The sequence below is a fragment of the Plectropomus leopardus genome, chromosome 7, assembly GCF_008729295.1.
Source record: "Plectropomus leopardus isolate mb chromosome 7, YSFRI_Pleo_2.0, whole genome shotgun sequence".
NCBI classification, from domain to species: domain Eukaryota; kingdom Metazoa; phylum Chordata; class Actinopteri; order Perciformes; family Serranidae; genus Plectropomus; species Plectropomus leopardus.
The window spans coordinates 8,655,726-8,678,628 of NC_056469.1; the positions used below are offsets into that span (position 1 = coordinate 8,655,726).

General features: G+C 40.7%; 1 protein-coding gene across 1 annotated transcript in view; it reads right to left on the reverse strand.

The window, feature by feature from the left end:
• emc2 (ER membrane protein complex subunit 2) overlaps window positions 1–16,590 on the reverse strand; it is a 30,872-nt gene extending 14,282 nt beyond the window's left edge. The window contains exons 1-7 of the mRNA XM_042490376.1: window positions 16,551–16,590; window positions 15,607–15,720; window positions 11,843–11,907; window positions 10,154–10,239; window positions 7,932–7,989; window positions 1,772–1,857; window positions 1,415–1,474 (exon numbers count right to left, since the gene is read on the reverse strand). Of these exons, the coding sequence (XP_042346310.1) occupies window positions 1,415–1,474; window positions 1,772–1,857; window positions 7,932–7,989; window positions 10,154–10,239; window positions 11,843–11,907; window positions 15,607–15,720; window positions 16,551–16,590 (509 nt within the window). The remainder of the gene's footprint in view (window positions 1–1,414; window positions 1,475–1,771; window positions 1,858–7,931; window positions 7,990–10,153; window positions 10,240–11,842; window positions 11,908–15,606; window positions 15,721–16,550) is intronic.
• Window positions 16,591–22,903: the final 6,313 nt, after the last annotated feature.

Here is a 22,903-nt window from a genome sequence, read left to right on the forward strand (position 1 = left end):
GGGAGTCTTTTTACTCTCATATGTAGGAGAGGAGGCTTAAGACTGAAATCCTATTAAACTACTCTTATGTGACAAACATGGACAGAGCTCCATTCAGACCCCTGGCTGAGTTTAGGCATCTCACCGCCTTCCATTGTGGCCATCCAACGGCCCTCTGGAGATCAAGCCATCAGTCTGATGTGAAGCTCTCTTAAACTGACAGATACATCATCAACATATGGTGGCCTTACTGGAAACAGATCATTGCTTTCTGAGGCACTTTCTTATATGATTAGCATCTGTAATTTAAGGAAGCGTTCACCCTAAAACAGCAACTTAACACCCAGGAGATACACCTCAAGTACTCACTTCAAAAAGTATTTATTTGGCCATGCAGGATGTTTGGAGCAATCGCCTGTTCATCCAAAAGCAACAGACATGAACGTGAATTTGTTCGTCTTGGTGGCAAAAAATGTGATGCTATGCCAACTTTTTAAGCACTTGTTGAAAAATTACTTATGTTTCTTTTTTGGCTTAATTATTTCTTACGTAAAGTGTGTTTTTGAATTAAATACAACATCAATACAGTGCAATATTGCAGGTTTTTTTGTGTGGCAATATCGTATCGTTACACGGATGCCAGAGATCAATTTTGTTTGTGTAAATTGTAAAATTGCCAATTTAAATTCAACTTTTGGTAGCCTACTAGAACAAATAAAGTGCTTTTTCAGTCCACTAGGTGTGTGTATATATATATATATAGGGTCCCAGCAACACCGCAAAGACTGTGAGCTAATTATACATTTTCTGATATTTCTACTCCATCGAGATATGTACCATGTCTGCCCTGTCATAGCAATTCATCAAAGATGCTGTTTTGAAATACAAACAATACATACTAGATCATCTTTGTAATGAAAAAGGGAGCGTATTTTGTCTTCCAACTGTATTAAAATCAATTTTCAGTTTACCCACTGCAACTGGTGGAAATGTCTTGCTTGAATTGTCTATTGACTTAAATGGGTTGTAATGGCAAAGGTGGGTCACAGCATCACAGCAAAGACTGTGAGCTATTGCTTCAAAGCTGCGTTTTGAGCAGGCAGGCAGAAAAGTACATAATGGAGAAAATGTAGCCCTCCTGTCACATCTAGCAGCACTCCTAAATGGATGTATTAGTATAAAAAGGTGACTCAGCCTTTTTCAAAATTCTGCTCTTAAAGCTTCATAACAACATTTTTAAATCACACTTGCCAAGCTTTGTTTATGGTGATGAATAACTCTTTTGGGCTAAATCTGAAAATGCGGCTCTTGTGTTCTGTGCAAAGTAAATCATCCTTGAGATTTAGCCTAACTGATATAAAAGAAATGTTACAGTGCATAAAAAATAGCAAATACTAAAATTACATTTTTGCTTTAATTATAAAAATGCATTTACTCGTGTTCGTTGATGTAGAGCTCTGATAACTCGTGCCACGCCTCCTGGTCCCCAACAAACCTGTAAACACAAAATGACAGTAAATAATCTTCCTCAAACATAGTTACACACATTAAATCACAACAGTTATTTTGAAACAGAGAATGCATTTGTAACACAGCAAGGTAAAAATGTACGTGTAAAATAAGCTATTACAATAATGACAGCCATCCAACTGTCAAGGTAGGAGACAGACTTTGCTGGCATTTCATGCAGTTGTGCCAGCTCGATTGAAAGCAAACTTCGTTTTTAATTAAAATGAAAAGCTAGGGGAGGAGGGGGTGTCTGACCCTTTCCCCCTCTTGTAGAAACACTCACTGCTCCAGATACTCATTGAGCTCCCGGATGGCTTCAGCGCTCTTCCCCTGGGCCTTCAGTATGGAGATCTTGCGTTTCCTTGCTGCCTGTGGAGCAGAGAGTAAACAGGATTAGGAGCTCAGCTCCTCGAGTGTTTGTCTGGAGGGGGGTGAGAGGATGAGTGAGTGTAAGAGTTGTGAGTTGAAGTGTGTACATCACAATCCTGTTCCAAGTTTCGCTGTGAGACTGAATCATTTTTATAAGATGAATCAGCACTTTGGTGTATTGCAACTGCAGGCGTGAAAATAAACGGACAAAAGTCACGTTCGACAGTTAAGTTTGTCAAGTTTACTCATATCTAAATGGGGACATTAAATCGATATAAGCCGATCACGACGTAATTGGAGATAGTTAGTGGCCGTGTCCGACAGGAGATGGACACACAAATTATGAGTCAGTGTTTGGGAGTAGAAATGAGCTCAGTGGCTGAGATAAAGCAGTGAGTCATCCTCTAACCAAGTGGGGAAAATGGCACACTCCCCCAAACCCCAACCCCTGTCTTCCTGCCGGCACGGCACGCATCTAGCACTGCACCAGCCCAACTTACATCAGCTGAAAATTGCTTTCCGCTTCGTTTTGATGTTGAAGTGACCTTAAGGTGGATTAGATTCTCATCAATCTGAATTAGAAAGTATTACTCCTGCTGCTGCGACTTTTCCAAATGTTTTACTTCCCCCAGACTCCCCCCTCCTCCTCCTGCTTTCGGTAGTAAGTGAAAACCCTAACGGGAGGCTGCCGCTCCATTAGAAGCGCACTGCCCTGCCACAGCCTATTTTATTTATGGACTGGCACTTGATTGAGTAGGGCTTCCTCTCTTGCTCTCCTAACCAAAGCCATTGAGGGTTGTGCATGAGTCATGTCTAGGGTGCTGTAAATTTGGGCCCCTTCTGACACTGCCATCACAAGAAATCCACTTATCCATCAAGCCGGGACAGGGACCTGCAGAGACGCTGCAGCCTCAACTGACAAGCAATATTTCAGTCTCTCAGAGAGAGAAAAAAAAAGTGAGCAGGCAACAGTACAACATCTTGATAAAACAAAGAAGGTTTCTGACAACAACAATAAAGAATTCTACCCACACCACAACGTACGTTATTCCCAAACACACTGTCACATATCAAGAAGCAGGTACTTTTAGTATCAGGGTGGTCTAAAGGCATATGGAGGAAAATGTCAAGAAGTTATAAAAGAAAAGTGCACTGTAAAATCTTACAAATTATTATTACTTAAAATAATCTTGGAAAATTAAAGTAAACGTGACTATTAATCTTATGTTTACTTTATATACAGGTGTTAAGTTTACAAAAAAGCTTTTGCAACTTAAAAATGAAAGTGAAATTATGTATTTCTCTCTAAGTCTGACTTAACTTGATCACAACAAAGACGATTTTGCCAGTGATGAAGTTAAGAGATCTGCGAGCAGAATACAGATATATATATATAGCACTGTAAACTTGGTTTACTGAGGTTGCTAAAACTAAGAAAGATGGGTTTATGTGATATTGTGTCAAGTTTCTGTTCATGTGTTTGTGTCCACTTCCTGTTTTATTTTGAAATGTGTTCTCATTGTGTTTAGTGCTACTTTTACTTCCTGAGCTTTCCCGCTTTTTTGATTGCCTCATGTGTTTCACCTGTCTTATTTCACTCATCTGTGTGCATCAGTGCATCAGTGATCAGCTCTTGTGTATTTAAAGCCCAGTGTGTCTTCCACTTAGTTGCCAGACTGTCAATGTCAGCCTGGTGTGTTCATGCTCTCCAGCCTTTTTTCGTTGTGTTCGCTCACCTGGTTTCTGACTTTTTTACTTCTGTGATTTCCCTGAATGTACTTTTCTGCCTACATATGTATGATTTCTGCTTCCTTCAGTAAAGATTTGGATTTGATAAACTGTGGCTGGTGTTTGGTGCTTTTCTCTGCATCGGAGTCCCAGTTTTGTTCTAAATCATTACAATTTCATCAAATTTGTCATTTTTAACTTGCAACAACGTCACAAAATTAAGTGCATATAATTAAATGTAAGTAAACATAACAATTAGATAAAAAGCAAGCATAAATTAAGACTTGTTTTTTACTTACAATTTTTAACGCAATCGCTTTCCAAATTTTTTTACAAGTAAAATCAACTTTTCAGATTTTACAGTGTGAAAGGTCAACCCTTACTCTGCATGTCCTACGTGTATAAAACAAAGATCACACCATTTTACATCCAGTGCATTTCACCAGAGCTCTGCGATTCAGGAATTTATACTCACTTCAGACCAAATTACAAGCATGTGGGATCTCTCCTCATCCAATACCAAAAAAGGGAAGCAGAAAAAAAATTAAACAAACACTACAGCCATGTTGAATGTGGATTTTTGCACTTGTGCGCTCCCCGCCATCACCACACCCACCTCTCTTCTCTCCCAGCTTTTTTTTTTCTTTTCCAGATAAAGAACCACTTGGGGCTCAAAGGAACATATGGAAGTTGGTAGCCCAGAGAGTCACACGGCACTTTATTAAACGAGAAGCAATTCCAAACCACTCCTCTCTCTCCTCCTTTCTCTAACTAATGATCCAGAAAAACCTGGCAGTGGGTCTGATCCCTCTGTTGTCGTGATTCTTTTTTAATTAGCGCTCTGAGGAGACCTCAGGAGTGAGGACTGGATTATTTACATCACCCCTGGCTCTTTGCTGCGACCTACCGCAACCTTTCTTTATAATAAGAAACATCACAGCGAGGGTGGCACACCTAGCACTGTACACACGTGAAATTAGATGGAGGAAAAAAGGGGATGGGAAGTGATAGAGCAGGTCTATACAAATATTAATGTTTCATGATGCTGTTTATGGTTTATTTACATCTGTACATAACAGCAAAAGAGGTGTGTATTTTCATATATCAATATATTATATCAATACATAATATTTTTTAACTGCAAGTCAACGTTATTTTGTGGATATACTTCACATTCATGCGGTCGAAAAAATTCTGAATTAGGGCCTTAAATTTCAAAAGACTTGACTCAAACATGTATAATCTTGTCCTTCAATCAATCTGTAATTGCATATGATTGCGGGTCAACCTCAGGAGTCGTCTATGTGACCTCAGTGGCTTGTTTAAGAAATACTAGCTTTTTATATCGAACAATTAGGGTGAAATGAGAGCGTTGGAATCCAATATTAATGCAATCACTGAGTCAACTCAGTGTTAAAAACAATAATAAACTGGTGAATCCTTGTACGCAAATGTTGAGGGTTCTGCATAATCGAAAATACTCACATGAAGAAATAAAAAGGTGGAAAAAAAATGCATCTACGCACACAGACAAGAATTTTGCCAGATCATTGCTGTAGGTATTGGAACATAGCAAGCAATGGAAGGGCTAAGAGTTTGAAACATTTTTTGGACGCCGCCATGGCAAAAAAACCTTGAGCAATTTTTGTTGATTCAACAATTTTGGTTAATGGGTACCACATCTATTCCACAGCCTGTAATTACAACAGCTCAGTTTCCAATCTCTGCTTCGCATGCTGGGATGCCTCGCAAGTCTTCCTTGTGGTCGCCAATTTTCCGCCATTTCTCAGGCCCGTCCCCTGCCCGATTCTTAAGAGCATGTTGGAGAACATGCAGGGAGGAGACAGCCCTCACTCCAAGACAGGTGACCTAAACGATGCCATCGTATCACCGCTCCACCCTCCACCACTATGCCCAAGTCAGTCCCACAACGATTGTGGGAAAGAGGTTTAAGGTTAACATCCCATGCACAGAAGAGCTATTTGTCTGTTTTGTTCCATTCCCAGCCCCGGGTATGACTGACAGCCTCACTCGCTAGGGTGGCAGTATCCAGCATGCAGAGATCAGGAAACCGACCATTCCCTTTCCGAGGATGTCCCTGGAATCCCCAGAGGACCTGTGCCATGTCGGGGAGGTGCCCTGGGATTCACTGAAACTGCAACTCCCATTGTCAAAACAGTGGTTAAATGTGAAGCATTTTTTTTTTGCAGATCACACCAATTACTTAAACTAAAATTTGCTAGAACAACACCCTTTTTTGTACATGAAAATGACAGCGTTACAAGAAAATAACGGGATTTATGGCTTTTATTCCAATCTTGTATTGAACAGCATAACTCGGACAATATTACCCAAAGTATTCACTGTAATCTTCCCTGTGCTATTGCCTTGTCAGACATGGATCAAGACTTCAGCAGAAATTAGGAAAGCAGACCATCATGCAAATGTTTCTGCTTGTTATTTGTGTCGCCAGAGATGCAAGAGCCATGACTGAGAAATTATAATGAAGTCAGCCAGTAATTCATTGTTTGTTCAGTAGTATTTTGATTCAGGCAGCATCATTTTTGGGACCGTATACCCTTACAGTATGCTACCAATTACAAAAGAAATTCTATTTGTACTTCAGTTATAATTTGGGCAAAAATACTCTAACGACTAGTGCACACTTTTGTTGTGAAATTCAGCGTATCCCTTGCCGTAAAAGAAATTATATCCCGTGACCCAAACCGCTCTTTAAATTGAAATATAAGTGAGGAGAGCAGCCCATGAAAACAGTCCTGTCTCTTGTTTTTAAGGCTGACATGCCAATCTGACTTGCAAACTTCCAACAGCAACAAAACCAGAAAATAAACAGAGATGTTCCTGACAAAGTGAAGGTGGGAGGCAGCAGCTGTGGCTAGATAAAGACAAGGGAGCAGTCACTGTTGCCCCATTTACAAAGCCTCTTCAAGGGGAGAACTTCCTACCATTATGCAGCCTTGTCAGTCTACATACAAGGTGCAATTGTGGAATAGGGGGACGGAGGTATTAACAGCGCTGAAACAATGTCAGTATTAAAATTATTAAAAAGTATTAAAAAGCAGCTAATAAAAGTTAGAAGCTACCTGAAAGACAGAGAACTGTGGTCGTGAACAACATTTAAATTCAGGAGTTCCTTACTACAAGCCAAGGACAAAACTGACTGCAATATAATAAAGGAGATAAATGATTGCTATTTCCAGGTTGTGCCATTGTTATTATTTATAAATGGCTGCACATGCCTATGTTATGTCACACTGGGGGCAGATGACACTTTTGATTCCACAATGCCGGCATGCTGTCTAAAATTACTGGAGTGCATTGATAGTTTGGTTTGGTTCTGTGTGAAAATACAAAGGTAGCATAAAGATGTGACTTCATAGCAGTCCTATTGCTCCATCTCTGTGTAAAAAAGGCTTCTTAGAGGAGGTGGGGTGGTGTGCATCAAAGCAAGATTAGTTTTATTTTTGTAGTTTTCTATTTGTTTAAGGCAGACAACCGATGATGTGAATAACCTCGTATGGCATCCAAAGCACAAATGTCTGTGCTGTGTCTGCACTCTGCCAGCTGAGAGAATATGTTTCATATATCTAAAGCGATCCATATGTCAAGCATGGCACATGAAACTTGTCGAACATCTTTGGGGTGAGGGGTGAGGGGTTTAGCCAAAATAAATAAGGTCATGGTTTCTTTTGAAAAACCCCTTAAAAAGATTTATTTTCTCGCATGGCCACACATCCTTATGGAAACAATTAACAGCAGGTACATGATGTTTTGGGTTGGTGGTGTGGGATTGGCAGGACATGGGCTAGACATGCTTCTGCAAGTCATTTCACAGAGATGAATAGGAAATTGAGAAGATAGCAAGAGCAGAGCTTCAGAAAGGTCATTGTCTGCTTTGACATTAGCAGACTTTGCACCTGAAGCTCGTTGACGGCAATGGAGAAGGTGGGACAAGAGATCAGCCCCGTTTGTTCGGGATGGGGGTCTGAAAGATGCTGTAAATCACCGTCTTCAAAGGCCAGACCTTTATTTACGTTTTACTTCCACCAAACATGTCTGCCACTGACTAAGACCATGAATCACCCACCCACCCAGCCCCCCCCCTCCCTTGAACACTTCTCAGTTGTGTGGGTGAAAGGCTGATGAGCTCTGTGGTTGAGGTCAGAGAGGCCAAGGGGAGTTTAACTTAGCAAACTCACACTGCTAACACCAAAGTGCCTCGGCAGATTTAAAGCCTTCCAAAAAGCTGAGACCACAAAGTGAAGCAAAGTAGAATGCTAAGCTGAGGGATTTTTCCCCTTTCTTTCCCGACTCCTCAGTCTTACCGTATTGGTGGGGTCGTCTTGGAGAATGGCATCGTAGTGCTTGTTGGCCTCGTCGTACCTTCAGAGAGAGAGAGAACGAGAGAGAGAAAAAAGAATACAAATTTGTTTTTTAACCAATCCCAGTCCGCAGTCGGGTAAAATTAGGTGGTGGGGAAATCAAACACAGTTCAAAGTAATCAAGTTTCTGTATACAGCATGGCAGGTTCCTGTGATTACAGTGAGACTGTACAGAAATCAGTGGTGATCTAAAGAAAGAAATAAACACTCGCTTAAGTTTAGGTTGCCGGTCACACGGCTGACATTGCGAGAGGCTTATATCGGTTCACAGTGACTCATGAAATCAATACAAACAAAGCGCTGTTTCGAATATTGTATTTTCATTCTGATTGTATCCAGTTTGATTCACCTTTAAACAAAATCAAATTGCTGCTTTAACATCCGTCCAGATCTGCAGCTAAGTTGTTGGTTCAGTTGTCTGTCTCTTGGCCCGTACATAAAACCACAAAACACACATGTGAACCTGATAAGCAACAATATCCAACACAGCGTGCCTCAAACTGCTGGCCTGAGCCCACATGATTCTGTTTAAAGGGGAAATTTATGAGCTGTAAATATCAAATCATACGGTAAAGAAATCTGGAAATAGGAGGTATGTTCACTTCACTTGTCATGTCAAATCAGGCGCTGAAGGATGATTTCTGGTATTTTTTTTTCTTTTTTTTTCGATTAGGGGCAAACTGCAACGCTGATGTTTCGGCAGCCAAAGACAGGACTCAGTGATCAGAAACTGTCCCGCCCACCGCCAGCAACAGACAGAAGCAACTCTGGTTCCCATTAGCACTGAGAAGCCCCACTTCCAGCGCTGCTGCTTCCCTCACATTCACTTTATTACTCAGCCACACGTTAGGAGATTTCAGATGGCACCGGGCGACCACTCACGAGCCACTTTGATTTGCCTTATTTATTTAGGAACCGTGTGTGCGTGTGTGGAGGGGGAGGGGCCTTGCTGTTTGAAGCTGTGTCATTCAAGTGGAGCTCTGTCTGCTGCCAATTAGATCCCAGTGTGTCGTTTATTTAATCTGACAGCGCCGAAGCAATCACTCTCAATTATCACATAAACTCTGACATAACCGATAAACCAGTAATGGTGATCTGGGTGGGGACTGTGAGTAAACAGATTGAATTACACTTACTTTAGCTCAGCACAGACTAAAATACCCGCTGTTTATCTTTCTTGCTCACGCCCTTCATTCTGCTTACTTTTTTTTATGAACTGCCGATTCATAAATAAAACGCATTGCTTTGCAGGGAGGGTGACAACGCTGAGATTGTGGTGACATGCAACTTAGGCTTGGGCGGAAGCTATTTTTACTGATTGAAAATCTGTTATATATGAACAATACTGTGTTTTTTTTCATATGCAGATTATTTCATTTATTTTTTTGAATGTTCGAAATTAAGTACATACAATTCAATTTCTTCATGTCTTCCAGCGCCGCAAAAACAAACGCGGACAATGTGAATACACACTGCTCACGTATGCATTGTGGCCCGGGCGTACCCTCCAGGGCATGTGATGTGCACAAGCATCCTCATTACAGCCTCCCCAGTATGAAATTAATACAAAGAAGAGGGGACAGTATTTAAAAATCACAATGTCAGGATTTTTAAATACCCTGGTATACCGTATGATCCCGCAAATGCCTCATGTCAATATTTACAGGGCCAAGACATACTCGCAGTACAGAGATCAGAACAGGACAAGAAATGGAGCATGAAAATAGGAAGGGCAAAGAGAGAGAAAAATAGAGAGATGAGGAGTAACAAAATAAGGAAACAACAGAGGAGTAGAAACCAGAGAAGATTGAGGGACCCCCAGAATAACAGTTGGGATCCGACCACTTCCTTCCCGGGAATCCCTAACTCAGGCTAAAAGGGCCACAGGACTACACAGCGCTGAACCTTTCCTCTCTCCGTTCCCCTCATCTCCAAAAGGAATGCTGGGTGATCCAACACAAACACAACCTACCCTACACACACACACACACACACACACACACACACACACACACACAAAGCACTTAACACACACCCAGCCCATTGTACCACTTAGGATCTGCTAACAGTTTCTCGACCCGAGCCTCCAAAAGTACCACACGTAATAGTGAGGCTGAGATTTTTTTTTTTTTTTGTCTGTAGAGCTTTCGGTGCCCGATGCTTACCTTTCCAAAGCTTCCAGCCTCATGCCCGATAATCGCTTCACTCTGTGGCTATCTGGAAACTGCTTCCTCAGTTCCTGTAGACAGGTCTGCAAGGATGTGGGCAGAGGAGAGAGACCAATTATAGTTGGCTGTAACTTAAGTTTATGTTACACTCTTGCTCTCACACACACATACCTCTACAGATACAAACCACCTGTCTTGAAAATGTCAGATTTTTTGCCTGTGTTTAAGCTAAACAAAATGAATACATTGACTCAAGATCAGAGTCAAAAGGCCAATTTCACAGCCTTCAGCATACAGACTGTGCGATTTAGGTTTAGTGCAGTTAGACTATGCGTCGTGGATCTAATTAACTTTCATTAAGTTTGATGTTTGCAAGTCATTTCGAAGACAACGCCTACTGAATCGCAGGCTATGACATACGTCCATCGACATCAATACAAGAACAAAGTGTTGTCAGCGTGCGTCGTTATCTACGCCACTGTAGTGTTTAGACGAAAATGCAAACAAACATGAGTCGAGCTCTCGCTATCATGCCATTTATGTGTGTCGAATAAAGTCTGAAGGAGAGGAGGAGGAGAATGTGGACGTGGTCGCGGCTGCCACTTTTGCAAACGAGAGCTCCAAGTATTAGCATCTAGTAGCATTTAGCGGTGTTGTGCTGATCAGTGCATCATTTCATGCTTAGACATAGGTCATAACAGCAGTCACGCAGCGAGAAGGTCGTCCAAAATTTCTGACACCGTCAGAAGTTTATCCCAGGCTGTGTTTGATCGCAAAACCGTGACAATGGCCATCCAAAAACCTCTCTCACTGTGCGACACAGGACCGCCCTTTTGTAGCCGAGATCAAAGAAATCACCACGTTTCTTTCACGTTGGTCATCTTTCGTATGGGACAGCACAAAATCGCACCGTGTATTTTATTTCTTTTAATCATTTAGGCAACCACACTGGCCGCGATAAAAAGGGGAGTGAGGGTGCTCTGCCACAGGGCGTCTGAACACACCGTAGTGAAGGAGCTGAGGAATGCTTATTATCACATTCAGCATTATCCTCAATGAGATCTGTCTGCAGCGTGATCTGAGTCCTTTGCACTATCCATCAGCTGAAGGCTGGTCCTTCTGCTTTTTTTTTTTAAGTCTGGCAGCGGGTCTGAAAGGATAGCCAACAGACAACTAATTCCAATGACTGAGTTCTGCCTTTTCTGTACTCAGTGAGTCATTCTTTTTGCCAAGGGAGTCGTTGCATCCATACTGATTGGAGATTAACCGTTTCAATAACCATGATCTCTTGTCTTTTTTTTTTTAAATCCTGTGCAGATTTGACCATCTTCAGCACTATGAATATTTCAAAACGTGCAGTCAGAAACATGACATTAAGCTTAAGGATGGCAAATAAATCCCGAGGGGGGCGGGGGGAGCAGCTGAACTCCATAAATGATGGCCAAGTTCAGCTAACACTTGAAGCATGCTCCTGCTCTCATTTGCTACACCCTCTAATTCCAACTCTCAGCAAATTGTTTTTCCAAAGTACAGACAGAGTAATACTATTTGGCCAAATAAAAATCAGATTTTCACATTTGGCAGAGATGGCGGTGGGGGTAGCTGCAAAGTAGGAATGGCTGTGAGAGAGTGAACGATGGCTTTTGAAGCTCTTAGGGCGTGTGAGGAAGAGCGGTAAAAACTTACCAGAGCCAAGTCATCCCGACTGCAGTCCAGCGCTGCAATCATCACCTGCTCATAAATAATCCATACTGGGCAGAAGAGACACGGACAAAGAAGACTGTGTTAACGCCCTTTCCATTCCACTGCCTGGTGTAACATGAAAAAATGATATATTGAACTGTACACTTGACGTCCCAGCTTACGAGGCTGTCCCCAGCAGCTACACATCATGTTTTCTGCTCACACAAACAAGCTTCCATGATGTGAACCAGCAGCCTGAGAGTTCATTCAAAGAACTTTCCCATTCCCTTTAATACGTTCTGCTACATTTACTGTTTTCTGTATGGAATACATTAAAGATAGTGTTCAAAAGCCATACATTCATTTAAAACTTGGACAGAACTACAGTCATGAATGCGGGATCATTTCAAGCAAACGCCCTGGTGTAAGGCTTTACAGTCATGTTATTCATTTCCCCGCAGTGAGCTGGTAGTAAATTACAAATTCAATTTCAGTCATAGTGTTACATTTGAGGAAATGTGGGGTAACATTATCAAGGAAACTAAGTTTTTATGTTACGATCAGTTCTCAATTTCAGACTGAAGTTTGAAAAGTTTGACCCTACACCCCCACTCATAATTCATTTTCCTCATTATGACATGTCTTCTCTCCACTGTGTATTAGTAGAGCAGAAACATGTGAAGGTGTTCTTTACAGGTATCAGAGGACAACAGGGGACAAAGTCGCAGGTTGAGCATTTAAATGACAGCAAAGCTACATTTTATTAAAAGGAAAACACTGTTAAAAAACCCTGGCGATGCTATTTGAAACCAAAGTAGCTGAACTAACATTTCTGTACATGCCATGCTGTTTCTCTTCCCCCACTCTGGGTTGTGTGACAGTGTTAACAGCTTCTGTAGTTCGCATGCCAGAACAAGTTTCGACAGCTAAATTCGGTTGGGTTAACAACATGTGTCTGTTTTCACTAAAAATAGAGACGTGAATATCAGTTTTAACGTAAACACAATATAACAATTATTAGATGAGTGAGTGATGTTAAAGCATTCCCAATATGTTTACGCAAAGGTTCAAAATATCCCGACACTTTTCAGCACGAAGAGAATCATAAAAATTAGCTAGTCATTTTTGAAGCGTGATTATATTTTTTAGAATCCTCCAGAAGGCTCTCACAATAGTCAGTTCTTAAAAAAATGATGTTTGCACACCTCTGCAGCTTGTCTATTTAATATAAAGGGGCTACATGCACACAGTGTGTTGCTTCTGTGACATAATTACCGTGATACTGATTTGTATTTTAAGTTGTAGACTGGTTGTAGTTAATCATATCAACAACCGTACCAATATTAAACACCTCTGCTTTGTTTACTGCTCAATGTTTATTAAAATGTATTGAAATTTTGTGTGCAGTGTGGTTGAATATGGTCAAAAACATGTATATGTAGATACATAAAACCAATCACGTCTGAACATTTGACCGCAGTTATGTTTATATCCCTGTAGAGCACGGCATGTTGAGCACCATCATTAACAAGCACAACCATTCCTTATACATGTTTCACTGGGTGGTTAGCTATAAAAAATGAAACAGTTTATTAAAATGTTTTTTCACTCAGTCAGCTGTAACATTATAACATTCTGACTAATAGCCTGGCTACAGAAGCCAATTAATAGAATTAATACAACATGTTAGACAGACAGCTCTGACAAGCAAACTGGACATGTTCAGCCAAATGAACACCCCATGTTAATTGAAAAGAATAATAAAATCCAGCTCCACCCTAAAACTGGCAGGTCATGCCAAAACAAACAAATGCCTCTAGTTTTCTTGACTTTAATGACTCCAGCTCTTGTTTTGATAATTGCCATCTCATTTCACAGCCAATTTAAGAGCTGGTTTCAATAAAAACCATGGCATGTTAAGTGTTTATCCGCCTCTTCTGAGGACTGTATGAATCATAATGATGAGGGGAAAAGGGAGAGTTTTACGGGGAAATGCAGCAGGACAGTGCTGTTGTAAGGGAGAGCGTGACCTTTGATATGTTTATGTAAGTCAAATTCACCACCGCTTCTGGAATAAAATCTCACAAAATCAACACTGCACAGTGCAATACCAGGCAATGGACTATGCTATCTGCAAGTTTCACACTATTAAAATTACTGTATCGCTGCTTAAAGTATGTCTGGAATATAGTAGTATATATAGTACATTTTAATGTTATATTCTAATCTTATTGCTATTTCTTCTTTGTGAATTTTCCTCCTCATCACCTAAAGGTCTATTGCACGGGTCTAGTATTACCCTGGGACCTCATGTACCTTAGAAATTATCCCCGTCCACAACCACATCTTTGTTTTGTGATGCACATTCGCGCACACAAGTCAAGTCTGTATTTTACTCAAACTTACTTACATTATTTCCCAGATAAAATAGGCAGTCATTTGTAACTCCTCTCTATGCAACACGGAAACACTCCCCAGCGCTACTTGCTATGATGTACAATGTTAACCTCCCTTTTTTCTTTTAAATGTGGGTTTAACGACCAGAGCCAATTCTGCCACACATTTTTACATGTTATTGATCTCATCATCTTTCAAGATGCATCTCATCTGATGGATTTCAGCTTGCTTTTATTGCAAATGGGTCTCCATGTGGTGTAGCGAGATGCACCCAAAATGCTGTCAAAACTTTTAATTATATTTTCCAACAGAGCCTCCATAATTCTTGACCGGGAAAGAGGCAGAAATGAGGCGCAGAAGAAACAGAAAGCCTGAACATGACCCAAAATCACCAAGATGCAAATTCACACTGGACTAATATTGTCACACCACCTCTGTGTTTGGCGAACTTTGGCAAGTCATTTGCAATGGAATTTTTAATTGACAAATTGCAGTCTCAGCAGATTTGCACAGGATCAAGATCACAGACAAAACTCTGCAATTATTACAAATAACCAGAGATCCCCAGGTAATGCTAGTCCCGTGCGAACAGGGCTTAAGTCACCTGATTCTATTGATGCTTTTCCAAGTTAAGTATTTTAACTTTCCACCTCAAACCTCCTAAATTTCCGTTTAATGGAAGCAATCTTGTATTTCTGGACTTTGGTTTTCAGCCAATGATTTGGTCTATCTGTGTTTTCCACATCACAGGAAACCTAAGATCCTGTTTAGAAATTTATCCAAAAGAAAAATATATACCACAAGAGAGAGGATAGAAAAAAAAAATCTAGCTAGCGGGAAAATCACCCACTTAGATCAATCACATCTCAAAAAGTTGTACAGATGAACCCACAGTCAATAACATTAGCCTGACTGTTTTTACAGAGGGACATTCGGTGGTTTCTGATACCACAAAGCAGGAGATCCTCATTTTAAAAAAGATGTTTTAAAACTTTACTCAGACCTGCTGGCTCTACTTATCTTTTATTTCTTTATATGATGATGCCACAAGGAAATGATGACAAGCTGTCTGTTATATTACGATGAAAAAGGAGTGTTTTCCCCTTGCTTTCTAGAGTCTAGAGAACAGGCCACTGCTTTCTCCTTTTCAATGTGCTTACAGTCACCTGTTGATGATTTAAATCATCTACAGACTGGTGCATGAAAAGAGCATTCTTAATTTGTTTTAAATCTCATTTAAAATGGTGCATTTGGAAATAACAACTCACTATCTATGTTGGCCAAATAGTAAGTGTATGCTTGTTAAAAAAAATCCCTGAAATCCCTGAAATGATGTAAAATTATGATTTCTTTGTTATTAACACACTTACTGTCATCTCCCAGTTTAGATGCATGGTCACTGATGAGCTCCTCACCAACATCCACAATCTGTTCACTGTTTCTGCTGTTATCTTCTCTCCACTTACGCAGCTTGTCTCTCATCTCTGTGAACAAAAGTTTTAACCATAAAGACAGCTGTAATCTGTAGTAACAACAGTTTTCAATACAACGTCTCAAGACTGGTATTTTAACCGTGGGACTGTGCAATATACCATTTGGAATGAAATCGTGAAAAGCAAGACATATTAAGCTTTACTGAAATGTGTAGTCACGTGTATTTTTATTACCTAAGCGTGTTCTCAACCGGTGTGGACGATGGGACTGAGGTTAACGTTACTGGGGCTAATGAGACACGCGACAGGTTGCAATCAATTCATCAAATTACCGTTTCTTTATTAATGATGACAAGTGGATCTACTGATCAAAACCGCAACGGCAATGTTAGTGCTACTAGTGCACTCGCAAGATGATAAAACGCCACAAACAATACAATTACGTTATTATTACTACGCTATATGTGTCTTGCAGAGCCAGGACTCTATTGCAACGTAGCTATAGCTGACGTTAGCCGAAGCAATGACTGTCTAGTTATACTAGCTAGCATGCTACAGACGTTTTAAGGTTATATGAAAGTACAAAGACATCGTCTTCTGCTTCACATTAAACGCTGTTACAACACCGTGAACAGTTCCGTCATTAGTATATACTGCATGGATCCTCTGTGTGGATTAACCCGATAAATTAGCTATCCATGGTACCTAGCATTCGCTAACTCCTATAAGCTATACGCCGACTTGCTCGTGTCTGAGACAATGACAACCGATCGTAGGTTTCACGCACAAGAAAAATATCAAGAAATCACCACATGTATTCAAAAAGACACAAACCGGTCTCAAGGGCGCTGGAGGAGAATCTATTTGATCTTTTTTCTTACCTTCCCAGCCTACATCGTACAGTTCTGACACCGACGCCATCTTTTCTTTTTTGACAACATACGCCGTGCCTACGTCACGTTTTGTCAGTTGTAGGCGTGTCTGATGCTGATAATAAAATATAATATAATAAACTAAAATATATACTGAAATATTATTATTATTATTATTATTATTATTATTATTATTTATTATTATTATTATTATTATTATTATTATTATTATTATCATCATCATATTGTTGTTGCTGTAATTTTATGATTATGATTATATAATTATTGAGTAAAAGTGCTTTGTTTTTTAATGTTATGGGATGTGAAATTAATAATAAATAGTTGTATAATATAATTAATGATTATATAATAGTAATCAATAATTATTACACATCAATAATGATAATAATAATCATTATTATTATTATTGTTGTTGTTGTTGTTGTTGTTGTTGTTATGTAATTATTGAGTAGAAGCACTTTGTTTTTTAATTTCATGAGATGTGACACTAATTTAAAAACCCTTACATATTTATATCAACAGTGACTTCATGTTCAGGTTTTAAGACTGGTGAGTTTGACGTTCAAGCCAAAGTTGCACATGTTCTGGCTTAGGCACAGGGCATAATGAGATTCCACTACACTGTTAACCTACACTTGCACTGTTCAGCAGTCAGCATCATGCAGCATGATGGTTAACAGGCAACAGCAGACACTTACAATCCAGATGATGTCGTTCTCATGCTCCATTTCCATTTTTATATAACTCCCCTGCTAAGTATTGGGTAGGACAGTCGGCTGAGCCTAGAATCTATCAGTTTCATCCGAAAATATGAAATGTGCTTCCCAAGCACATCTACCATTTTATCCTGATTTCCCTCAGGAGCCTCTGTGAATCTCATCCCCTGGCTGTGTATGCTCGCTTACACACTTCTCTCTTACCACATTACACACTTGTTGATGTGGACTCAGCACAAACTTGCTTACAGAGACATTTCAGAGATCTGATGTCATATCCAGTGCCGCTCGCTGCACACAGCCTACTGTTATGCATACTTTGCCGAAAGGACAACAAGGAGAGCTGTTTTTTTTTCCCTCAAGGACACTGATATTTAAAACAGCTCAGCATCATCAGTAATGGGCAAGTGCACAAGGGGACGATGAAATGTCATCATCTCTGTCAGGGATACAAACAATAACACTGTGTACAGTTTAAGTTACGCTCCGCTTTGGCGATCTCTGTGCACTTGTAATTTTCAAGTCTGCACATGGCAGTCAGTTGATATGTGGTTGGGTTTCTGCTGGAACACCAAATACCAAAGAAACCACATTAAAACAATCATACACTGTCCTTTGGGTTCGAGGTCTTTCCCCTGTCTGCCAAGGTGCCACTGAAGGCCAGGGCCCTAACAGTGACCTGCAATAAACACCATGCAACGAGCATGACTCCTGGGATTTCAGGACAGGATGGTAAAAGCGCTCTGTGAACAAGCTGTCTATAACTTTGAGATGCAGCTGGATGTGGTGGTGGTGAAAAAAGCCTCTTGACATAAGGCGCCTGTTTAACTTGGAGCTGCTCTCTTGAACAGAAATGTCACAATATGGGAGATCAATTGCAGCCATCTGAAAACCCAAATTGTGCTACTTGACTGGTGCTTACGTAGGTTTCCATGCTCTGGAAGCCCCCACATATGGCACACAGGACAAGCATATATATATTTTCCTTTTCAGTCTCCATGTATGAAAAAAAAAAATTATTCCAGTAGAAACACTTCACAGGCATTATATTTTGATTTCTGACAGAAGCAATCAGAGTTGGCAATCTCTAAAATGAACAGTTATGGACTAAAAATTGAGGTAAGTTTGAGGTGCTCTCTGCGGTTTTCGAAATAGTTCTTGTTCCATCTAGATTTCTTTTTCATTGGTGTTGTACAGTGAGTTGCGGAAAATGAAGACAGATGCAATTAGCAACAATGTTTGGACTCAGCCTTCTGGAGCCGGCGGCACCGTGTTTACTTTGAAATCTGATTAGGTCCCCTGTCTGACCAAGTTGCTTTCACCTCACCGCGAATAACTCTGTACAGATGACTTCAGCACGCTTTGCCTCTGATGGACTCCCTCTATTGCACCTTTGACCTCACCCATATCCTGAGTGAGAGGCCCTGAGCGGGAAATTATGGCACATCACAATTAGGCTTCCTCACTCTCCTGCTCTTCTCTCTCTTGGCTTCAGTGCCAAGAACAATATTCAGCCCCATGTCAGAGCAGCACCACGCTGGTAATTGACATTACTCACATGGTACGAAGCGTAGGATGTATTGCTCCCCTGACACCCCGTGTAGTAGCGTGATTGCTTATTGTGGATCGGAGTATTACCACATGTAGTATATTATGTGTTGCTAGATTGGTTTTAATAGCCAATCGTCCTTTCTCATTAAATTCCAACAAGGATTTAACATCGCCATGCATGAGTTTACCTCCAGAAGACTTCAGCACAGGCTGAAGGTGATGGCCACATTCATCACCAGAAGTGATGGTAATTTAGAATGAGAAATACTCATCCTTACAAGCTTTGGAGACCATAAATTGATTTCCACATGAGCACATTCCTCTGCTCCTCCTGGAATTTATTACAGTAAAAAAAAAAGCCATATTGGAGGACTCCACATTGGAGCCTAATCTTACATAACCCTCATGCAGTCTTATTAAAGAGAAAGTTTGATTGCTATGAGAGTATTTGGCAGTGACGTGACAATTTTGACACCTCCGAGCCAAATATTAAAATTTTTTTCCTCCTCCAATCCAAGAATCACATCATCTCCATCCTAAGTTGCGGCAGCTGGTGAAGTTCATTCATTCCAGCCGTATTTTTTTTTTTTGCATGATTCCAACTTGAAGTCTACAGCACTTCTACAACCTCTCAGGGGGTCTGAGTTGAGGTTTGACATTCATAGAAGTCACGGCTATTGTTCACTGGTCTAACTTTCTTTCCATTATTTCAAGAGCGGTTTTAGTCCGAGGCCTCCACTTAGCTACATAAATACACACAATAGCAATTATTACAGAAATTTAAAATCCACAGGAAGAGGAATATTCAAATCCCATTCCCCATGCAGTGGAAGCCTGTAACTATACAGAATAATCTAGAGTTATCAGATTTCACTTTTCTTTTCTGGTAAGAACGCTCGCTCACCGCAAATTTGGAGATAGCGCCATGTTCTCTGTAATGTCATGTTTGCAAAGAAAATTGCAGAGGAAAAGTGAAGTTGTGCATAACGAGAGGAGCGAGCATGGGAGCAGAGCTCGCCGAGGAAGGATTAGAGGGGTCAGATATTGATCGACTCCCCTGTGAGCCCTCTGTGATATTGCCGATGTGTGTGAGCACAAGTTGCTCCTTGTCTGTGCTGCAGACATGTGCTGCCCAGATGTTCTGCCATGCTTGGTGCCACTGGGTGCTCGCTGGAAGTTTGTATCGTTTTCTGGTCCATAGGTCTGGTCGATAACCTTCATCCCCTTGCCATCGAGTGTGACAATGCTGAAGTCAGCACTGGGCTCTGAATCAGGAGCGTGGGCTGCTGATTTATAACCTGACACGCACTCCGAGCGAGGTGATGCATATCTAAAAAGTTTACAAAAGAATCATTGAAATTCATATGAGACGCTGGAATTCGGATTCAGAGCGGGGATGCTTGGCTTCGCAGCATCCAGCGGCGAGTCATTTGTCTTCAGGTCTTATTGATTTATATTTTGACAGATATTAGAACGAGGCCAGTGGTGGGTGTCTTTGGCAGTGTCATCTCCTCTCCCTCTCTTGGATTCATTTGTTGACCAAGAAAGCTTTCAGGGAACTGGAGAGCTGAGGTTTTTCATGGAATATTTGGCCCATCACTCCAGCGCCCTTTGAGTTTATCCCATTAAGGCTGAGTAGTATTTTCTGCAAGACAAACACGTTGAATGATGGATAACTGTTTTGCATGCTGAAATGTGTCTGTGTTCCTGACAGCATCCCTGTATCGAACGGTCAAAGCCATCACTGCCTGCACCCGCTCCTCCTTCACACACATGCTTTGATTTACAGAGACAGAAATGGTGGATTTCTACTCCACTGTTTAAAGTTTTGATAAGCATTTAGCCCAAACCTCTTCATTCACTACCCTGGCTGGATATGAGAGTGGTATCGATCTTCTCATCTAACTCAAAAAAGCAAATGAGCGTACTTCCCCAAAATGTCAAACTAATTGTGCACAGTTACTGCAAACTGATTGTTGTTTGTCAGATTCAACCTCTGTGTGGATACAGTTCACGGTGGTCTGCTCTAGAACATAACTATGACTTGGCAATGTGCAACGTTGCAATCGCCTCCTGCCAAGGTGCTTCTCAGTCAACCCAACCGACAGGGTGAATGTAACTAATGATTTGTTCCCAGCAACTCCCACAGCACCCTATCTATACGCTAAATATGAAGCTACAGCCAGCAGCTGGTTAGCTTAGCCTAGCAGCACAGCTATTCTGGCTCTATTAGAAGGTAAAAACAAAACAAAAAAAGTCTGCCCAGCACCTAAAAAAAGATCACTAACGTGTTATATCATGTTTGCAGAGGTTGATTTGGGATTTGTGAAGGGAGTGAGCAATTGTCCAATGAAGTTAGGGGTTGGTCATGAAAACATTGTGGTCTGTGGATGTGGAGAGTCTAGAGAAACAATGGCACTGTTTCTGGAAAGAGATTTTGCTGTTGAATTTTATAAATGTTTATTTCATATTTTTTAATGGTGTACCACAAAATCAATTCTGTATACCTCCATTGTATTGGTGAAATTCCGGTGACAGATATCGCAAGGCAGAGGAGAGAACATTTCATCTTTATATTGGGTGTCTATTAGGGTCTTTTGGTTTTAAGGGGAAAAGCTGACCTCTGTAAAGCACTGTGAAGAATCAAAAGACAGCAATACAACACGGCATGTATGTAGGCTTTAATTCAAAAAACAACACCCGTTTTTTTTTGGGGGTTTTTTGCATAAATTTATAATTCACAAAACATTGAAAGTCTTGTCCATGTGCAGTATTAAACATATTGGCTCTGAGGCACTAACTTCATCTACAATAATGTATAGGCTTAGTATAATAAACTGGGTTGTCATTATTGGGACTCTATAGTCTTACTTTTAGCTGCAACCAGCAGCTCTGTAGGTCACTCTATTAGTTGCTTTGTTAGGTCAGTCCAGTAGTTGGTTGGTTTGTCAGGACATTCCCATCTTGGTTATGGGAAGCAGAAGTGACTATATTTAAATGGGTGGAGCTGTGGAGGAGTGAGGGTGGATGTGACTCACAGACTGAAGCAACATCTCACAAACAGCCTGTCACTCAAGAAGCCCCGCCCTTAAAGATGCGTAACTTTGGGACTTAAAAAAAATGCAAACAGGTGACCTATACAGCAGTTCAGTCCCATACAGATGTAATGAATGCTGAAATTAGCGAAGGAGACCAAAATCATTTTTTGTACTAGGCTGTAAACATGTTTATTTATTCTCTGAAGTTTAGAATGTGGGCTCTTCATGGAGCTAGGATCAAGTGGCCATTTTAGGAGCTGCAATTATTGTTACTTCCATGTTGGCTTAATTTCTAAGCCTCTAAGATTGTTGCTTGGTTTTTCTCCATGCAACAGTTCGTGCAAAATGGCAAAAAAAAGGGTGGCTGTGGTGATAGTGGGTTGAGGTTGAATATGAATGTGCATGTGTGTATGGGGTCCAATATTGGACTTTTGCTGTAAAATAAAGATGTCCCGACAGCTTTGATGGAACTAGACTCAACCTGTTCCCACTGATCTCACTGTATAAACTTCTTCATTTTAGTCTGTGTGCAACAGCTTGTTTGCCGTGCAGTAAAGCATTTTCTTCAAGAAAGATCACAATGCCACATCAGAGGATTTAAATAATGAAGTTGCTACTGCTGTGCCACATGGGTAAATTGCACGTCTCCTCTGGAGACATGATGCATATCGATCCCACTGTTGTGTGATGGCCACAACTATTTAATAAAGTCAAAGAAAAGGAGCCTACATTTGTTTTGTCAGCGTGAGACAGTATCTGAGAGCATCATATGAGCTGATGCTCAAGATATTACTGAGTGTCCAGCAGGAAATTGCCTGGATCCATCCCTCTGAATTGTTTTATTGTTTTTCTCAATCACCCCTTGCCCATTTTCCCAACTCTCTGCAATTCATGGGTTTGGCTTTGCTTTTCTCTAAGGGGATGGATGAGCAAGCTGGCACCGGACCTTTTAAAAAACATGGGTTGCGCATAGTTTAGGCCTCAATGGTGTTCAGTGGCTAGGATTGTCGGGTTTGCAAATATAAACTCCAGGCAC